Source organism: Rhinoraja longicauda, chromosome 40, assembly GCF_053455715.1.
Source record: "Rhinoraja longicauda isolate Sanriku21f chromosome 40, sRhiLon1.1, whole genome shotgun sequence".
In the NCBI taxonomy this organism is placed as follows: Eukaryota; Metazoa; Chordata; class Chondrichthyes; order Rajiformes; family Arhynchobatidae; genus Rhinoraja; species Rhinoraja longicauda.
The window spans coordinates 3,257,285-3,279,252 of record NC_135992.1 but is presented as its reverse complement, the minus strand read 5'-3'; the positions used below and the strand labels follow the sequence as shown (position 1 = coordinate 3,279,252).

Sequence of the window (21,968 nt, the reverse complement as noted above, 5' to 3'; positions counted from 1 at the left end):
ACCCTCTCCCCTCACTCACTCCCGTCTCCCAATCCCTCTCACTCCCCCTCCCCTCTCATTCGTCTCCCTCCCCATCCCCTCATTCCCTCTCAACCCGCCCTCACATCCCCCTCCCTCACACATCCTCTCCCAACCCCTCTCACTCCCCTCCCCTCACTCACTCCCCCGTTCACCCTTCACTCACTTCCGTCCCCATTCATTCCCTCAACCCACCCTCACGTCCCCTTCCTCACACATCCTCTCCCCTCACTCACTCTCGCCCCCTTCTCCCCTACCCCTCTCACTCCCCCTCACCGCATTCACTCTCCCATCTCCACTCATTCCCTCTGAACACACCCTCCCCCCTCCCACCCCCCCCTCCCCCCTCCCACCCCCCCCTCCCCCACACCCCACCCTCTCCCCTCACACACCCTCTCCCCTCACACGCACCCTCTCCCCCACACGCACCCTTTCCCCCACACGCACCCTCTCCCCCACACGCACCCTCTCCCCCACACGCACCCTCTCCCCTCACACGCACCCTCTCCCCCACACGCACCCTCTCCCCTCACGCACCCTCTCCCCTCACACACACCCTCCCATCACACACACCCTCTCCCCTCAAACACCCTCTCCCCTCACACACCCTCTCCCCTCACACACCCTCTCCCATCACGCGCACCCTCTCCCCTCACGCGCACCCTCTCCCCTCACGCGCACCCTCTCCCTCACGCGCACCCTCTCCCTCACGCACCCTCTCCCCCACACGCACCCTCTCCCCTCACACGCACCCTCTACCCCACACGCACCCTCTCCCCTCACACCCTGTCCCCTCACACACCCTCTCCCCTGCCCCACACGCACCCTCTCCCCCTCACACCCTCTCCCCTCACGCACCCTCTCCCCTCACGCACCCTCCCCCCTCACGCACCCTCTCCCCTCACGCACCCTCTCCCCTCACACGCACCCTCTCCCCTCACACACCCTCTCCCCTCACACACCCTCTCCCCTCACACACCCTGTCCCCTCACACACCCTGTCCCCTCACACACCCTGTCCCCTCACACACCCTCTCCCCTCCCCCACACGCACCCTCTCCCCCTCACACACCCTCTCCCCTCACGCACCCTCTCCCCTCACGCACCCTCCCCCTCACGCACCCTCTCCCCTCACGCACCCTCTCCCCTCACACGCACCCTCTCCCCTCACACCCCCTCTCCCCCACACACACACCCCCTCTCCCCCTACACACACCCTCTCCCCCACACACACCCCCTCTCCCCCTACACACACCCCCTCTCCCCCTACACACACCCCCTCTCCCCCTACACACACCCTCTCCCCCTACACACACCCCCTCTCCCCCCCTCACACCCCCTCTCCCCTCACACACCCTCTCCCCTCACACACCCTCTCCCCTCACACACCCTCTCCCCTCACACACCATCTCCCCTCACACCCCCTCCTGTCCCGTCCCTCACTCGCTCTATCTCCTTCATTCGCCCTCACACACACCCTCTCCGTTCACACACCCTCTCCCCTCACACACCCTCCCCTCACACGCACCCTCTCCCCTCACACACACTCTCCCATCACACACACCCTCTCCCCTCACACACACCCTCTCCCCTCACACCCTCTCCCCTCACACCCACCCTCTCCCCTCACACACCCTCTCCCCTCACACCCTCTCCCCCACACGCACCTTCTCCCCTCACACGCACCCTCTCCCCTCACACGCACCCTCTCCCCTCTCCCCCACACGCACCCTCTCCCCTCTCCCCCACACGCACCCTCTCCACTCTCCCCCACACCCTCTCCCCTCACACACCCTCTCCCCTCCCCCCCCCACCCCCCCCCCCCCCCCCCCCCCACACCCCCCCCTCTCCCCCACACCCCCCCCTCTCCCCCACACCCCCCCTCTCCTCCACACCCCCCCTCTCCCCCACATCCCCCCTCTCCCCCCCTCTCCCACCTCTCCCCCCCTCTCCCACCCTCTCCCCTCACACACCCCCTCCCCCTACACACCCCCTCTCCCCTCACACACCCTCTCCCCCTCACACACCCCCTCTCCCCTCACACACACCCTCTCCCCTCACACACCCCCTCCCCCTTCACACACCCTCTCCCCTCACACACCCTCTCCCCCTCACACACACCCTCTCCCCCTCACACACACCCTCTCCCCCTCACACACACCCTCTCTCCTGACGCACCCTCCCCCCTCACGCACCCTCTCCCCTCACGCACCCTCTCCCCTCACGCACCCTCTCCCCTCACACGCACCCTCTCCCTCACACGCACCCTCTCCCCCACACGCACCCTCTCCCCTCACACGCACCCTCTCCCCCACGCACCCCCTCTCCCATCACACACACCCTCTCCCATCACACACACCCTCTCCCCTCACACACCCTCTCCCCTCACACACACCCTCTCCCCTCACACACACCTTCTCCCCTCACACACAAACTCTCCCCTCACACACAAACTCTCCCCTCACATACACTCTCTCCCCCTCACACACCCTCTCCCCCTACACACACCCTCTCCCCTCACACACACCCTCTCCCCTCACACGCACCCTCTCCCCTCTCCCCCACACGCACCCTCTCCCCTCACACCCCCCTCTCCCCTCACACCCCCCCTCTCCCCTCACACGCACCCTCTCCCCCACACGCACCCTCTCCCCCACACGCACCCTCTCCTCTCACACCCCCCCTCTCCCCTCACACGCACCCTCTCCCCCACACGCACCCTCTCCCCCACACGCACCCTCTCCCCCTCTCCCCCTACACACACCCTCTCCCCTCCACACACCCTCTCCCCCTCACACACACCCTCTCCCCCTCACACACACCCTCTCCCCCACACGCACCCTCTCCCCCACACGCACCCTCTCCCCCACACGCACCCTCTCCCCCACACGCACCCTCTCCCCCACACGCACCCTCTCCCCCACACGCACCCTCTCCCCCACACGCACCATCTCCCCCACACGCAGCCTCTCCCCTCACACACACCCTCTCCCCTCCACACACCCTCTCCTCCACACGCACCCTCTCCCCTACTCTCTCCCCCCCACACGCACCCTCTCCCCTCACACACACCCTCTCCCCTCTCCCCCACACGAACCCTCTCCCCCCACGCACCCTCTCCCCCCACACGCACCCTCTCCCCCACACGCACTCTCCCCCACACGCACTCTCCCCCACACGCACCCTCTCCCCCCCACGCACCCTCTCCCCTCCACACACCCCTCTCCTCCCACACGCACCCTCTCCCCCCACACGCACCCTCTCCCCCACACGCACCCTCTCCCCTCCACGCATCCTCTCCCCCCACACGCACCCTCTCCCCTCCACACACCCTCTCCCCCCACACGCACCCTCTCCCCCACACGCACCCTCTCCCCTCCACGCATCCTCTCCCCTCCACACACCCTCTCCCCTCACACGCACCCTCCCCCTACACGCACCCTCTCCCCTCACCCTCTCCCTCACCCTCTCCCCCTACACACACCCTCTCCCCCTACACGCACCCTCTCCCCTCACACGCACCCTCTCCCTCACCCTCTCCCCCTACACACACCCTCTCCCCTCCACACACCCTCTCCCCTCCACACGCACCCTCTCCCCTCCACACACTCTCCCCCCACACGCACCCTCTCCCCTCCACACCCTCTCCCCCTACACGCACCCTCTCCCCTCACCCTCTCCCTCACCCTCTCCCCCTACACGCACCCTCTCCCCCTACACGCACCCTCTCCCCCTACACGCACCCTCTCCCCCTACACGCACCCTCTCCCCCTACACGCACCCTCTCCCCCTACACGCACCCTCTCCCCCTACACGCACCCTCTCCCCCTACACGCACCCTCTCCCTCACCCTCTCCCCCTACACGCACCCTCTCCCCTACACGCACCCTCTCCCCTCACACGCACCCTCTCCCCTCACACGCACCCTCTCCCTCACCCTCTCCCCCTACACACACCCTTCCCCTCACACACACCCTCTCCCCCTACACGCACCCTCTCCCCCTACACGCACCCTCTCCCCCTACACGCACCCTCTCCCCCTACACGCACCCTCTCCCCCTACACGCACCCTCTCCCCCTACACGCACCCTCTCCCCCTACACACACCCTTCCCCCTACACACACCCTTCCCCCTACACGCACCCTCTCCCCCTACACGCACCCTCTCCCCCTACACGCACCCTCTCCCCCTACACGCACCCTCTCCCCTCACACGCACCCTCTCCCCTCACACGCACCCTCTCCCCTCACACGCACCCTCTCCCCTCACACGCACCCTCTCCCTCACCCTCTCCCCCTACACACACCCTTCCCCTCACACACACCCTCTCCCCTACACGCACCCTCTCCCTCACCCTCTCCCCCTACACACACCCTTCCCCTCACACACACCCTCTCCCCCTACACACACCCTTCCCCCTACACGCACCCTCTCCCCCTACACGCACCCTCTCCCCCTACACGCACCCTCTCCCCTACACACACCCTCTCCCCTCACACGCACCCTCTCCCCTCACACGCACCCTCTCCCTCACCCTCTCCCCTACACACACCCTTCCCCTCACACACACCCTCTCCCCTCACACACACCCTCTCCCCCTACACGCACCCTCTCCCCCTACACACACCCTTCCCCCTACACGCACCCTCTCCCCCTACACACACCCTCTCCCCCTACACGCACCCTCTCCCCCTACACACACCCTTCCCCTCACACACACCCTCTCCCCCTACACACACCCTTCCCCTCACACACCCTCTCCCCCTACACGCACCCTCTCCCCCTACACACACCCTCTCCCCCTACACACACCCTCTCCCCCTACACACACCCTCTCCCCCTACACGCACCCTCTCCCCTCACACGCACCCTCTCCCTCACCCTCTCCCCTACACACACCCTCTCCCCCTACACGCACCCTCTCCCCCTACACACACCCTCTCCCCCTACACGCACCCTTCCCCTCACACACACCCTCTCCCCCTACACACACCCTCTCCCCCTACACGCACCCTCTCCCCCTACACGCACCCTCTCCCCCTACACGCACCCTCTCCCCCTAAACACACCCTCTCACCTCACACGCACCCTCTCCCCTCACAAGCACCCTCTCCCTCACCCTCTCCCCCTACACACACCCTTCCCCTCACACACACCCTCTCCCCCTACACACACCCTCTCCCCCTACACGCACCCTCTCCCCCTACACGCACCCTCTCCCCCTACACGCACCCTCTCCCCCTACACACACCCTCTCCCCTCACACGCACCCTCTCCCCTCACACGCACCCTCTCCCTCACCCTCTCCCCCTACACACACCCTCTCCCCCTACACACACCCTCTCCCCCTACACGCACCCTCTCCCCCTACACGCACCCTCTCCCCCTACACGCACCCTCTCCCCCTACACACACCCTCTCCCCCTACACACACCCTCTCCCCCTACACACACCCTTCCCCTCACACACACCCTCTCCCCCTACACACACCCTCTCCCCCTACACACACCCTCTCCCCCTACACACACCCTCTCCCCCTACACACACCCTCTCCCCCTACACACACCCTCTCCCCCTACACGCACCCTCTCCCCCTCACACACACCCTCTCCCCCACACGCACCCTCTCCCCCACACGCACCCTCTCCCCCACACGCACCCTCTCCCCCACACGCACCCTCTCCCCCACACGCACCATCTCCCCCACACGCAGCCTCTCCCCTCACACACACCCTCTCCCCTCCACACACCCTCTCCTCCACACGCACCCTCTCCCCTACTCTCTCCCCCCCACACGCACCCTCTCCCCTCACACACACCCTCTCCCCTCTCCCCCACACGAACCCTCTCCCCCCACGCACCCTCTCCCCCCACACGCACCCTCTCCCCCACACGCACTCTCCCCCACACGCACTCTCCCCCACACGCACCCTCTCCCCCCCACACACCCTCTCCCCTCCACACACCCCTCTCCTCCACACGCACCCTCTCCCCCCACACGCACCCTCTCCCCCACACGCACCCTCTCCCCCACACGCACCCTCTCCCCTCACACGCACCCTCTCCCTCACCCTCTCCCCCTACACACACCCTCTCCCCCTACACACACCCTCTCCCCCTACACACACCCTCTCCCCCTACACGCACCCTCTCCCCCTACACGCACCCTCTCCCCCTACACGCACCCTCTCCCCCTACACACACCCTCTCCCCCTACACACACCCTTCCCCTCACACACACCCTCTCCCCCTACACACACCCTCTCCCCTACACACACCCTCTCCCCCTACACACACCCTCTCCCCCTACACGCACCCTCTCCCCCTACACGCACCCTCTCCCCCTCACACGCACCCTCTCCCCCTCACACACACCCTCTCCCCCACACGCACCCTCTCCCCCACACGCACCCTCTCCCCCACACGCACCCTCTCCCCCACACGCACCCTCTCCCCCACACGCACCATCTCCCCCACACGCAGCCTCTCCCCTCACACACACCCTCTCCCCTCCACACACCCTCTCCTCCACACGCACCCTCTCCCCTACTCTCTCCCCCCCACACGCACCCTCTCCCCTCACACACACCCTCTCCCCTCTCCCCCACACGAACCCTCTCCCCCCACGCACCCTCTCCCCCCACACGCACCCTCTCCCCCACACGCACTCTCCCCCACACGCACTCTCCCCCACACGCACCCTCTCCCCCCCACGCACCCTCTCCCCTCCACACACCCCTCTCCTCCACACGCACCCTCTCCCCCCACACGCACCCTCTCCCCCACACGCACCCTCTCCCCCCCACGCACCCTCTCCCCTCCACGCATCCTCTCCCCCCACACGCACCCTCTCCCCTCCACACACCCTCTCCCCCCACACGCACCCTCTCCCCCACACGCACCCTCTCCCCCTACACGCACCCTCTCCCCTCACACACACTCTCTCCCCCCACAGGCACCCTCTCCCCCACACGCACCCTCTCCCCTCCACACACCCTCTCCCCTCACACGCACCCTCCCCCTACACGCACCCTCTCCCCTCACCCTCTCCCTCACCCTCTCCCCCTACACGCACCCTCTCCCCTCACACGCACCCTCTCCCTCACCCTCTCCCCCTACACGCACCCTCTCCCCTCACCCTCTCCCTCACCCTCTCCCCCTACACGCACCCTCTCCCCCTACACGCACCCTCTCCCCCTACACGCACCCTCTCCCCCTACACGCACCCTCTCCCCCTACACGCACCCTCTCCCCCTACACGCACCCTCTCCCCCTACACGCACCCTCTCCCTCACCCTCTCCCCCTACACGCACCCTCTCCCCTACACGCACCCTCTCCCCTCACACGCACCCTCTCCCCTCACACACACCCTCTCCCCCTACACACACCCTTCCCCTCACACACACCCTCTCCCCCTACACGCACCCTCTCCCCCTACACGCACCCTCTCCCCCTACACACACCCTCTCCCCCTACACGCACCCTCTCACCCTCTCCCCTCCCCCTCCTGTCCCGTCCCTCACTCGCTCCTCTATCTCCTTCATTCGCCCTCCCGTCCGCCGCTGACCCCTGTCCCCCCACCGTCACCCACCCCTGGCCTCGCCCCACCCGGGCGGCCGCTTCCCTCCGCCTCGGACACTCACATGAGGTCAGGCCGGTGGTGGTGGATGATGGCGCAGAAGACGAGCCCGTCCCTGAAGCTGGAACTCATGTTCTTCACCTCCACCCCGGGGTAGCCTTCGGCCCGCCGCCGGGCCCACTCCTGCAGCGCCCGGGTCGCCATGGGAGCGGCCGCGGTCCGCGAAGCCTCGCTCACTCGGCGGCGCCCGACCCCGCTTCCGGTGCCCGCCCCGCCCCGCCGCGCCACGTGACCTTCCGCCACAGCGCCCCCTCCTCCCGGCCCCGCCCGGTACTGCAGCGCCAGCCCCCACCCCCCCCCTCGCGGCCCCGCCCGGTACTGCAGCGCCAGCCCCCCCCCCCCCCCGCGGCCCCGCCGGGTATTGCAGCGTCAGCGCCCCCCCCTCCTCAATGGCAATGCGCGGAACTGCAGCGCCAGCCCCCCCCCCTCCCGCGGCCCCGCCCGGTACTGCAGCGCCAGCGCCCCCCCTCCTCCATGGCAATGCGCGGAACTGCAACGACCTCCACACAGTTGTCCTGTTCCAGGGTCTCTGGTTGGGAATCGATTTCCAAACCATAAACATCCTGCTTCTTGCAAAGACTCTATCCTCTGCTCTCAATTTCTCCATCTCCGCTGCATCTGCTCCCAAGTTAAGGCTTTCCTTAACTTGTAGGACAGCAGAGATGTCCACTTTCTTTAGTAAACAGTGGTAGAGTTGCTGCCTCACCGCGTCAAAGACCCGGGTTCGATCCTGACCACGGGTGCTGTCTGCGTGGAGTTCCCACCATGTTCTCCCGATGACTGTGTGGGTTTTCTGCGTGTGCTCTGACTGCATCTCACATTCCAAAGAAATGCAGGTTTACATGTTAATTGGCCTCGTAAATTGTCCCTCATCTTCCCATCCCCACCTCCTTCCGCTTTGACCACTCCCTGTACAACTCCTTGATTCACTTATTCACTTCACACCCAAATCACCCACTCCTAGGATTGCCAACTAACTCACTCCCAAATACAGGATAAGGTGACGTCACCGCCCCACGCCTCGTGACCTCACCAAGCCAGCGGCCACATGCCGATTTATTCACAAAATGCTGGAGTAACTCAGCAGGTCAGGCAGCATCTCGGGAGAGAAGGAATGGGTGACTTTTCGGGTCGAGACCCTTCTTCAGATGGGTAGAGGCCCAGGCTGGGAGGCGGGTTGCTACGCAACCTCCATTAGGCGGCGCCCGGGCCTCCGGACCTAGACTATCCGGAGCTAAAATGTCAGAAACCTAGAGTGGAGTGTCGGGGCATAGAGTGTCGGGGCATAGAGTGTCGGGGCATAGAGTGTCGGGGCCTAGAGCATCTGGGCCTACAGCGCCCCCCCCCCGGGCCTAATACGGGACAAGGGCAGTCCAGTACAGGACAAACCAATTTAGCCCAAATTACGGGATGTCCCAGCTAATACGGGACAGTTGGCAACCCCACCCACTCCCCAGGTACTTTCCCGTGCAATCACAGGAGATGTACCACTCATTCCACACCTCCTCCCTCAAATCAATCATTTTTGATGTGGCCCCAGCAGTCCTTTTAGGTACATCTCCTCTAACCTCATCTAAGTTCATGTTCATAAGTTCTAGGAGCAGAATTAGGCCATTCAGCCCATCAAATCTATCTCCACCGTAAAAATATCCATAAGCCTCCACAGCCTAAAGAAATTCCATCTCATCTCCTTTCCAAAGGTGTATCTGAGGCTATGTCCTCTGGTCCCAGACTCTCCCATCTGTGAAAACATACTCTCCACATCCACTCTATCCATGCCTTTCACTAATCGGTAAGTTTCAATGAGGTCCCCCCTCATCCTTCTAAACTCCAGCAAGTACAGGCCCAGTGCCGTCAAAAACTCATCATATGTTAACCCAATCATTCTTAGGATTATTCTTGTAAACCTCCTCTGTACCCTCTCCGATGCCAGCTCAGATATGGGGCCTAAAACTGCTCACAATACTCCAAATGCAGTCTGATCAGTGTGTAGTTGCAACTTCTGTCCTTGCAATAAAGTCCTTTCCGCTTACCCCCATTTCACGGAGGCTAGAGTGATAGACCTTGACGCAAATCGACAACAGAGATCTTCACGACGTTTCAGTTTAATTAGTCGTTTATTGAAGGAGTAATACAAACAGATTTGTATTTCTCCCGTCATAGATCTGGTAAGAATTTTATCTCGCTATAGCTTCTCCGCATCTGACCTCCTCCTATCTCTGCATTCCCAAATATACTCCTAATTCTGGCTCCTCCCAGTACGTTATGCCCATATATGCCCATATATGTACTCATCTCACGACAACCCCCAAGTGTACAAAAATAATACAACAAGATACAAAATAATATAATATACTAAGACAGGTAGTACAAACACAAATGGCTCCTACACACCGGCCCCTAATTGTTCTACGTATATAACAAAATAATTACTAATAAACATTAAAAGGAGCCATAAAAACTTCAACCATAATCAAAATAAAGCATTCACTATATGTTGGCATCTAATCTACTTTAGTGATTCTTTAACCTTTAAGGCCACCAGTCTTTGCTGTACTCGGGTATGAGCTTCTAGGAGCAGACATATCTTCATTATCGGTCTTTCCAAGATGTTGCTCTTAGTCTGAAGTTGAACTGTGCGCACAAGACCTTGTGCATCTGGTATGGTCTCCAATATTGCCCACTAGCCAGGATCTTCTTCAATCTTCTCTTCCAGCTTAAGAAGCGGTCTGCTGCTAGTCCTCTTCATCTGCAGGATTTCCCTTTGTGCTAACATATCTCCATTGTGATACATCAGTAGCATCCCTTACAAAAGAGATTCTGTTTGCTACAAATGTTTGAAAGCGTTTGGTTTAGTTCTTGATGTACATAAGCACCGTCGTGCCATCGGTCCAGGAGATGGATTTGTCCAGTTGAAGCTGTCATTCTTTTCGCAGCATTGTGTCAACTCTGACAACTAGGACTGCAGCTGTAAGCTCCATTCTGGGAATTGTCATTGGTTTTAATGGTGCCACTCTGGATTTTCCCATTATGAATGCAAAATCTTTGCTTTCGTTTTCCAGTCTTAGATATGAAACAGTACCATAGCCAATTTTGCTGCCATCAGAAAAGTGGTGCAGCTGTGCATAGCTGATTTGACCAAAGCTTGTCGGTTCCACTTCAAACTCCACAATCTTGTTGAGATCTGCTAGCCATCCTGTCCATTGCTGATCGTGTTGTTACTTGCGAGCAAAGCACCAAGCCAAATCGTTGTATGTGTACATACTTGGCTAATAAAATTTATTTAATACAATTCAATTCAATACTCGTTGGCTCTCCATTTCCCTCACATCCACCCTCCACCACTCTAGAAGATTCCGCATGGTTTCCAGGAGTTGACCATCTCCCTCTGACTTTCTGAACACTTTTGAGGACAAAATACCTCGATGTTTAGTTTAGTTTAGAGATACAGGAAACAGGTCCTACAATCCACCGAGTCCGCACCGACCAGCGATCCCCGCACATTGACACTACCCTAGGGACAATTTGCATTTAGACCAAGCCAATTAATGTACAAACCTGTACTTATATGGAGCGTGAGAGGAAACCGAACATCTCAAAGAAAACCCACGCGGTTTACGGGGAGAACGTACAAACTCCGTACAGAGAAGCACCCGTAGTCGGGATGGAACCCGGGTCTCTGGCGCTGTAAGGCAGCAACTCTACCGCTGCGCCACCGTACCGCTCAATGTTCTTTCGGAGTGATTTCCACCAGTGCATTGGGGCTTTTTACAACCCGCACAACTCCTTTTGGGAACCTCAAACCGTCTCTGGGGTCACCACTTTGATGTTCAACTTCCATTTCCCCCCTGCCAGTCTGCGACTCATCCTGCAGGTGACAGGCAGCCTGCTGGAAGGCTCAGTCCGCCTGGACCTGCCTGATCTCCCGGGTTGCCAAACACTTTCACTCCCATTCCCACACTGACCATTCTGTCCTTTGCCAGCTTACAACCCAACGGTATGATTTCTCTAACTTTAAGTAACCATTGCATTCCCTCTCTCTCTCCGTCCCTCCCCCACCCCAGTGATCATACTAGTTTCACTGTTGCCCGTTTGAGTTTCATTGTATGTATAAAACATTATCACCTAGCCCAGGCCAACAATGGACCATTGTGGGCTCCACCTTTCCTTGCTCATCATTACTTTGTGTGCATACCTTTCATTCATTTGTTCTATATCTCGCTATATCACTAACTATATAGGGCGGCACGGTGGCACAGCGGTGGAGTTGCTGCCATACAGCGAATGCAGCGCCGGAAACTGAGGTTCGATCCTGACTACGAGCGCCGTCTGTACGGAGTTTGTACGTTCTCCCCGTGACCTGCGTGGGTTTTCTCCGAGATCTTCGGTTTCCTCCCACACTCCAAAGACGTGCAGGTGTGTAGGTTAATTGACTGGGTAATATGTAAAAATTGTCCCTAGTGTGTGTAGGATAGTGTTAGTGTGCGGGGATCGCTGGGCGGCGCGGACTCGGTGGGCCGAAGGGCCTGTTTCCGCGCTGTATCTCTAAATCTAAAATCTATATCTCTCGTTTCCCTTTCTTTCCCCTGTCTCTCAGAGTGAAGGGTCTCGACCCAAAATGTCACCTCATCCTTCTCTCCAGAGATGCTGCCTGACCCGCTGAGTCAATCCAGCATTTTGTGTCTCCCTTCAGCAGGAGGTAGTGTTCAGTAAAGAGCAGTGGTGTGATGTCAGTGGATCTGACCACGAATCTCTTGGTCACAGAGAAGTCTATGTGGACCGACTGAAACATTTGGTCTCAACACATAATCCACCGGGTGGCGCCGCGATGGCAGCCTCGCCTACAGTCTGTCTGTCCTTTACGCCTTTTAAAAAATATTTGCAGTGTGTTTAAAAACCATGTTCTCTGGTTTGTTTATGTGGGGGGTGGGCAGGGGGTCGGGGGAAACTTTTTTTCAATCTCTTACCTTGCCGGAGATGCGATTGTTTTCCGGATCGTATCTCCGGTCGCTCTGCGGCCTAACATCGTGGAGCTGGCGGCCTTGCTTGGGGCCATTTTTAGTCCCACTGCGGGGCCGTGGACTTACCATCGGAGTGGACTCCTTGCCTGGGAACGACACTCCAACCGCTGCCTGCGGACTTTTAACATGGAGGAGCTCGCAGTCTCGGGTAGAGACTGAGGTCGGGAAGCTCCAAAGCCGCATGAAGTTCGACTAGCCCTGACCCGGGGTAGATCACCCAGCGTGGGGGAGCTGAGATTCCCCCCCCCCCCGATACAGGAGCTTGATCACCCCACGAGGAAGGCCCGACCGCTGGCTACGGGAGTCAAGATCGTCCTGTCAACAGAAGGCTCGAGGCCCCCGACCGCTGGAGGACAAAGAAGGGAAGAGATTGAACTGTTATTCGCCTTCCATCACAGTGAGGAATGTGGAGGAATTGCTGTGGTGGATGTTCATGTTAAAATGTATTTTGTGTATCCTGTTGCTTTTTATTGTTATGACTGTACGGCAAATGAAATTCCTCGTATGTTGCAAAACATACTTGGCTAATAAAGTATGATTATGATTATGAGTAAATGGCCTAACAGCAGGAATGGGGTACTGATTGTGGATGATCAGCAATGAACACATTGAATGGCGGTGCTGGCTTGAAGGGCCGAATGGCCTACTCCTGCACCTATTGTCTATTGTCTATAAATTGCTGCAAGGCTGCTCTTGCAGGACTGCTTGGCTTGGCATGGCATGACATGCTCCACTGGTTCCACTGGGAGTCTGGTGTTAGCTAAACTGTTCATCAAAGCTCCATCAGTTTGCCAAACTCCAAACCTCCCGAACCACTGACATTAGAGAACTAATCAGAGGAAATCCTGCCAGTCATAGGTTGAATTAGAGTTTAATCAGGCGTGGAACGAAAAGCAAAACGAGAAAGATTGCATTAACCAAGACCAAAATGAAAAATAAGGTTTGAAGTAAGACCACAATAATTTACTAATGGCATGATTGTTTTCTTTCATGGGGTGTGGGGCAGCACATGCAGTACAGTAAACCCTCATTATAACAGACCATTTGGAGGGAGAATGGGGTCCATTATTGACGATTGTCCCCTATAACTGAGTAAGGTATTATCATTATATAAGTAGAAACAATGAAGAAGGGTTCTGACCCGTCACGTCACCGATTCCATCTCTCCAGAGATGTTGCCGTCATTTTGTGTCTCTCTTCGGTTTAAACCAGCATCTGCAGTTCCTTCCCACACATTCTGTTGTAAAGAGGTCCATGAAAGGGCTGGCTGAATTTATTGCACATCTCTAAGGTATTTATTTCACAAAATGCTGGAGTAACTCAGCAGGTCAGGCAGCATCACAGGTGATGTTTTTCGAGTCGAGACCCTTCTTCAGACTGATGTCAGGGGGGCGGGACAAAGGAAGGATATAGGTGGAGACAGGAAGATAGAGGGAGAACTGGGAAGGGGGAGGGGAAGAGAGGGACAGAGGAACTATCTAAAGTTGGAGAAGTCAATGTTCATACCGCTGGGCTGCAAGCTGCCCAAGCGAAATATGAGGTGCTGTTCCTCCAATTTCCAGTGGGCCTCACTATAGCACTGGAGGCGGCCCATGACAGAAAGGTCAGACTGGGAGTGGGAGGGGGAGTTGAAGTGCTCAGCCACCGGGAGATCAGGTTGGTTCAGGCGGACTGAGCAAAGGTATTGAGCGAAACGATCTCCGAGCCTCCGTTTGGTTTCGCCGATGTAGAGAAGTTGACATCTAGAGCAGCGGATACAATAGATGAGGTTGGAGGAGGTGCAGGTGAACCTCTGTCTCACCTGGACTGTTTGGGTCCTTGGATGGAGTTGAGGGGGAGGTAAAGGGACAGGTGTTGCATCTCCTGCGGTTGCAGGGGAAAGTGCCCGGGGATGGGGTGGGTTGGGTAGGAAGGGACGAGTGGACCAGGGAGTTACGGAGGGAACGGTCTCTGCAGAACGCAGAAAGGGGAGGGGATGGGAAGATAGTTGCTGCTTTACAGCGAATGCAGCGCCGGAGACTCAGGTTCGATCCTGACTACGGGTGCTGCACTGTAAGGAGTTTGTACGTTCTCCCCGTGACCTGCGTGGGTTTTCTCCGAGATCTTCGGTTTCCTCCCACACTCCAAAGACGTACAGGTATGTAGGTTAATTGGCTGGGTAAATGTAAAAATTGTCCCTAGTGGGTGTAGGATAGTGTTAATGTGCGGGGATCGCTGGGCGGCACGGACTTGGTGGGCCGAAAAGGCCTGTTTCCGGCTATATATATATGATATGATATGATGATATGATATGTGGCCAGTGGTGTGGTGCCGAATGCACATCTCTAATTGCCCTGGAGAGGGTGCTGTTGAGCAGCCTCCTTGATCTTGCTGCTGACCTTCAGGTGAGGAAGTGGAGTTAATTGGGTGGGTGGAGTTCCAGGGTTTAGAATTACATTAATGATGGCGAAGAAGCAATGATACATTTGCAAACCGGTCTGGAGCAGACCGCAAAGGTATTCCCAGGCAACTGACACCCATTTTTTGGGGAGTGCTGTTAAACATAGAAAATAGGTGCAGGAGGAGGCCATTTGGCCCATCGAGCCAGCACTGCATGGCTGTTGGTGAATTGGTGCTGTGCATCTTGCAGACAGTGCTGCAGCCACAGAGGTGCAGCTGTGGCTGTTTTAAGCAGCGGGTCGCTGGAAGGAGCAAGGTTCGTAGAGTCAAAGGCAGGACTTCAGAAGGGCTAAACATCCAAGGACGTACACGCCACTGGAGATAAATGGGTCTATTGTGGATAGGGTGAGCAGTTTCAAATACTTGGGAGTCCGCATCGCAGAGGATCTGACGTGGGCAACGCACATTGCCGCACTGTTGGGTAAGGCTAAGCAGCGCCTTTACCACCTTAGACAACTGAGGAAATTCAGAGTGTCTCAGAGGATCCTTCATTGCTTCTACTCTGGGGCTGTAGAGAGCATCCTGTCCGGCAACATTACAGTCTGGTTTGGGAACAGCTCTGCCCAGGACAGGATAGCCCTGCAGAGAGTAGTGTGTTCGGCAGAACGCACCATGGGAACTACACTCGTCCCCCTGCAGGACCTATACATCAGGAGGTGCAGATCCAGAGCAAGCAAGATCATGAGGGACCCCTGCCACCCCAGTAACGGACTGTTCCAGATGCTACGATCAGGCAAACGCCTCCGCTGTCACGCTGTGAAAACGGAGAGGATGAGACGGAGCTTCTTCCCACAGGCCATCAGGACTGTCAACTTTTATAACCCCAGAGACTAAATTTTTGTCGACAATAATAATAACTTATTAACTTTATTTATATGCAGTAACTGTAATTATTTTTGTGCACAACCCGCAGGCATTGCCACTTTCATTTCACTGCACATCGTGTATGTGTATGTGACAAATAAATTTGACTTGACTTGATTTGACTTGACCAGCCGTTCCGGTCTGTGTTGCAAACAGTTTCTTTCACCCAGAGGGTGGTGACTCTGCAATTTTCTGCGTAAGAGGACGATGGGGGGGGGGGGGGGGAAACGTTCAATTACCGAGTACATTTACGACAGATATTGAAAGATTTTGATTTTAAGGGAATAAAGGGATAAGGAGTTAGTGCAGGAAAGTAGGGCTGAGGTGGAAGGTCATCTATAACCTGTAGTAGGAAAAAAATTGTAGATGTTGGTTTAAATCGAAGGTAGACTGGGAATCACATTCTGTTAAAGGGCTGGATGGTTTGGAGTTTGTAAAATGTGTGCAGGATAGTTTTTTGCAGCAATACGTAGAGGTGCCTACCAGAGAAGGGGCAGTGTTGGACCTCCTGTTAGGAAATGAGACGGGTCAGGTGACGGAGGTATGTGTTGAGGAGCACTTTGGGTCTAGTGATCACAATGCCATTAGTTTCAATATCATTATGGAGAAGGTCAAATCTGGACCAAGGGTTGAGATTTTGGATTGGAGAAAGGCTAATTTTGAGGAGATGAGAAAGGATTTAAAAGGAGTGAAATGGAACTTTTTGTTTTATGAAAAGGATATAATAGAGAAATGGAAGATATTTAAAGGTGAAATTTTGAGAGTACAGAGTCTTTATGTCCCTGTTCGGTGGAAAGGAAAGAATAATAATTTGAAAGAGCCGTGGTTTTCCAGGGAAATTGGACACTTGGTTCGGAAAAAGAGGGAGATATACAATAAATATAAGCGGCAGGGAGTAAATAAGGTTCTTGAGGAATATAAAGAATGTAAAAGGAATCTTAAGAAGGAAATTAGAAAAGCAAAAAAAAGATATGAGGCTGCTTTGGCAAGTAATGTAAAAGTAAACCCCAAGAGGTTCTACAGATATGTCAATAGCAAAAGGATAGTGAAAAAAAAAATTGGTCCATTAGAGAGTCAGAGTGGACAGCTATGTGCTGAGCCGGAAGAAATGGGGGAGATATTAAACAATTTTTTTTCTTCGATATTCACCGAGGAGAAGGATATTGAATTATGTGAGGTAAGCGAAACAAGTAGAGTAGTGATGGAAATTATGAGGATTAAAGAAGAGGAGGTACGGACACTTTTGAAAAATATAAAAGTGGATAAGTCTCCAGGTCCTGATAGGATATTCCCTAGGACATTGAGGGAAGTTAGTGCAGAAATAGCAGGGGCTATGACGGAAATATTTCAAACGTCATTAGAAACGGGGATGGTGCCGGAAGATTGGCGCATTGCGCATGTTGTGCCTTTGTTTAAAAAAGGTTCTAAAAGTAAACCTAGCAATTATAGACCTATTAGTTTGACGTCTGTGGTGGGAAAATTAATGGAAAAGATACTTAGGGACAATATATATAATTATTTGGACAAACAAGGCCTGATTAGAAACAGTCAACATGGATTTGTGCCTGGAAGGTCATGTTTGACTAATCTTCTTGAATTTTTTGAAGAGGTTACCAGGGAAATTGATAAGGGCAAGGCTGTGGATGTTGTCTATATGGACTTCAGTAAGGCATTTGACAAGGTTCCACATGGAAGGTTGATTAAGAAGGTTAAATCGTTGGGTATTAATAGTGAGGTTGCAAGATGGATTCAACAATGGCTGAATGGGAGATACCAGAGGGTAATGGTTGACAATTGTATGTCAGGTTGGAGGCCAGTGTCTAGTGGAGTGCCCCAGGGTTCTGTGTTGGGTCCACTGTTGTTTGTCATTTACATTAATGATCTGGATGATGGTGTGGCAAATTGGATTAGTAAATATGCAGATGATACTAAGATAGGTGGTGTAGTTAGTAATGAAGTAGAGTTTCAAAGTCTACAGAGAGACTTGGGCCTTTTGGAAGGGTGGGCTGAAAGATGGCAGATGGAGTTTAATGCTGATAAGTGTGAGGTGCTGCATTTTGGCAGGACAAATCAAAATAGGACGTACAGGGTAAATGGTAGGGAATTGAGGAATGCAGTGGAACAGAGGGATCTGGGAATAATTGTGCATTGTTCCCTGAAGGTGGAATCTCATGTGGATAGGGTGGTGAAGAAGGCATTTGGTATGCTTGCCTTTATAAATCAGAGCATCGAGTATAGAAGTTGGGATGTGATGTTGAAATTGTACAGGGCATTGGTGAGGCCGAATCTGGAGTATGGTGTGCAGTTCTGGTCGCCAAATTATAGGAAAGATGTCGACAAAATGGAGAGGGTACAGAGGAGATTTACTAGAATGTTGCCTGGGTTTCAGCACTTAAGCTACAGAGAGAGGTTGAACAGGTTGGGTCTTTATTCTTTGGAGCATAGAAGGTTGAGGGGGGACTTGATAGAGGTTTTTAAAATTTTGAGAGGGACGGACAGAGTTGACGTGGGTAGGCTTTTCCCTTTGAGAGTGGGGAAGATTCCAACAAGGGGACATAGCTTCAGAATTGAGGGACAAAGGTTTAGGGGTAACATGAGGGGTAACTTCTTTACTCAGAGGGTGGTGGCTGTATGGAATGGGCTTCCGGTGGAAGTGGTGGAGGCTGGCTCGATTTTATTATTTAAGAGTAAATTGGATAGGTATATGGATAAGAGGGGATTAGAGGGTTATGGTCTGAGTGCAGGTAGATGAGACTAGGTCAGGGATAGTGGTTGGCGTGGACTGGAAGGACCGAACGGGCCTGTTTCCGTGCTGTAGTTGTTATATGGTTATATGGTAGACTCAAAATGCTGGAATAACTCAGCAGGTCAGGCAGCATCTCGGGAGAGAAGGAATGGGTGACGTTTCGGGTCGAGACCCTTCTTCAGACTGATGTCGGGGGAGGGGACTGGCCAGGAAGGCTGTTTTCCTGGTGGGCTTTCATAAGTGATAGTGGCAGAATTGGGCCATTTGGCCCATCTCTTTGTGAGCTTCCTAAGTACACTGCCATCTTTTTAAAGTTTTTTTCGCCCCACTCCTCCATGCTCTGCAATTCTATTTATGCCTTCGAGCATTTCTATATTCCTGGCGATGTTGCCAACAATTTTTTTTTCTCATAAATTCCCTCCCTCTTGTATTAATTTTTATATCTCATTTGAATTTTTGTTTGTAATTGGCCTGATTCTTGCCGATATCATAAGATCATAAGTGATAGGAGCAGAATTAGGCCATTCGGCCATTAAGTCTACTCCGCCATTCATTGTGATCATGGCTGATCGTCCACAATCAGTAACCCATGCCTGCCTTCTCCCCATATCCCTTGATTCCACTAGCCCCTAGGGCTCTATCTAACTCTCTTTTAAATTCATCCAGTGAATTGGCCTCCACTGCCCTCTGTGGCAGAGAATTCCACAAAATCACAACTCTCTGGGTGAAAAAGTTTTTTCTCACCTCAGTTTTCAATGGCCTCCTCTTTATTCTTAGACTGTGTGGCCCCTGGTTCTGGACTCCCCAAACATTGGGAACATTTTTCCTGCATCTAGCTTGACCAGTCCTTTCATAATTTAATACGTCTCCATAAGATCTCCTCTCGTCCTTCTAAACTCCAGTTCCTCATCTGAACTGGAAAAGAACGTTTGAGGATGAAGACCTCAAACCTGGTATAAAGTACATGGCCCACTGGACAAATAGTGATGGACCTCTAACCTCTGGACTATCTGCAGCACCAGTTTCTTCCCAGCTGTTATCAGGCAACTGTATCATCCTACCACAAGCAGAGAGCAGTCCCACACTACTATCTGCCTCATTGGTGACCCCCGGACTATCTTTGATCAGACTTTACCTTGCACTAAACGTTATTCCCTTATCATGTATCAATACACTGTAAATGGCTCAATTGTAATCAAGTATTGTCTTTCCGCTGACTGGTTAGCATGCAACAAAAGCTTTTCACTGTACCTCAGTACACACGACAGTAAACTAACTCAAACTGCAACATGTGAGTTGCCACCAATCTTACTCCTGCAAGATTTTCCTGGAGATTACTATAACTAGAAACCGCAGGATAAGGGCTTAGGCATTACAATGGATTGGAGATCAGTCAACAGTCAAAACATACTATTTTCATTCTGGGAGACCATGACTACTGGGTGCAGGGATTGATGTTGGGCACTTGCCTATTCCCAATCTGCATCAATGATTTGGATGAAACGACCAAAAAATACACCGATCAGCCAAAACATTATGACCCGATGAGCCAAAACATTACGCCCACCTGCCTAATATGCTGTTGGTCCTCCGTGTGCAGCCCCATAAGCAGCAGGGTGCGATGCACTGTGTGTTGTGACACATTCCTCCCGTGACCACCGTTAAAATCTTCTGTGACTTGTGCCACAGTAGACCTTCTGTCGTTTCGGACCAGACGGGATAGCCTTCGTTGCCCTCGCACATCGATGAGCCTTGGGCACCCAACACCCTGTCTGTCGCCGGTTTGTGGTTTGTCCCTCCTCGGACCACTGTCGGTCGGTACTCACCACTGCTGACCGGGAGCACCCCACAAGCCTTGCCGTTTCAGAGATGCTCTGGCCCAGTCGTCTGGCCATAACAATTTGGCCCTTGTCAAAGTCGCTCAGGTCTTTACTCCTTTACTGCCCATTTCTCCTGCATCCAACACATCAACTACAAAAACTGACTGTTCACTTGCTGCCTAATATATCCCACCCCTTGACAGGTGCCATTGTAACAAGGTAATCAATGTTATTCACTTCACCTGTCAGTGGTCATAATGTTTTGGCTGATCGGGGTATATGCAAAGACAGACACAAATCAGGCAGCGTCTCCCACATGGAATATATTCACGTTTGATGATAACACACAGCTAGGTGGTGGTGAGTGGAACGGTGGAGAGAGAGCTTCTAAAGGATCTGAAGATAGAGACAAAGTGCTGGAGTAAGTCAGTGGGTCGGGCAGCATCTCTGGGGAAAAAAGGATGGATTTCTCAAGCTAAAATTCAGATAACTTGCTTTTCCTGTTCGTTTGAGTAGTGGGCGGCTCTACTGTAGATTATCCATCTGTAATATTACCTCAGCCTTTCTCTCCAAACACTGCCTGGTCTGCTAGACTGTTCCAACGTCTCCTCGCTGCCTCACCACGGACTTGTACCCTTCAGTCTTTACACATTCCTGTTTGCTGTCTCTCTCTTTAACTGTCCTCGTTAAAGTATCAAGTGAAGGGCTTTGTGGAATCACCTCACCTCGCCCTGTGGCACAGCGGGCAAAGCCGCTTCATCACAACACCAGAGACCCGGGTTCGGTCCGGACCTCGGGTGCTGTCTGTGTGGAGTTTGCACGTTGCATGTGATCGCGTGGGTTTTCTCCGGGTGATCCGGTTTCCTGCCACATCCGAAAGACGTGCGGGTTTGTAGGTTAATTGGCTTCTGTAAATTGCCCCTTGTTTCTCATTTCGACACAAGGAACTCCAGACGTTGATTTACAAAACAAAGTGCTGTAGTAACTCTGGGTCGGGCAGCACCCCTGAAGAATGTGTAAAGTGAGCCTTATCCATGTTTTCCAAAGATGCTGCCTAACCCACTGAGTTACTACAGCTCTTTGTGCCTTTTGCTCCCTCGTTTTTCCAGTTCGTCAAGCTGAAACAAAACTCCCTTTGTCTTTCCACAGAAGCATTGCAACCTTCTGAACATTATCAGCATTTTCTGCTCCTGTTTTATATTGATGGTTTCCAAATAAACTGGTGTGCCAAATGGAAATCTCTGACTCCATTACAATCTTCCACCATTTTAAAGATTTATATTAAGTGACCACTTAGACTTCTTGAGAAAAGAGAACCAGTCTATTTATTTCCCATTTCCTGGAAGGTACACCCTTTATTCACTCTAATTCTATTTCCTGTTTTTCTGACGAGCAGATAATCCTCATTCTGTGTGGGAAG

General features: G+C 54.5%; 1 protein-coding gene across 1 annotated transcript in view; it reads right to left on the bottom strand.

The window, feature by feature from the left end:
- The window catches only part of micall1a (MICAL-like 1a), a 122,538-nt gene extending 114,712 nt beyond the window's left edge, over nucleotides 1-7,826 (bottom strand). The window contains exon 1 of the mRNA XM_078430329.1: nucleotides 7,663-7,826. Coding sequence (XP_078286455.1) covers nucleotides 7,663-7,802 — 140 coding nt within the window. The 5' untranslated portion in view covers nucleotides 7,803-7,826. The remainder of the gene's footprint in view (nucleotides 1-7,662) is intronic.
- Between the last annotated feature and the right edge of the window lie 14,142 nt (nucleotides 7,827-21,968).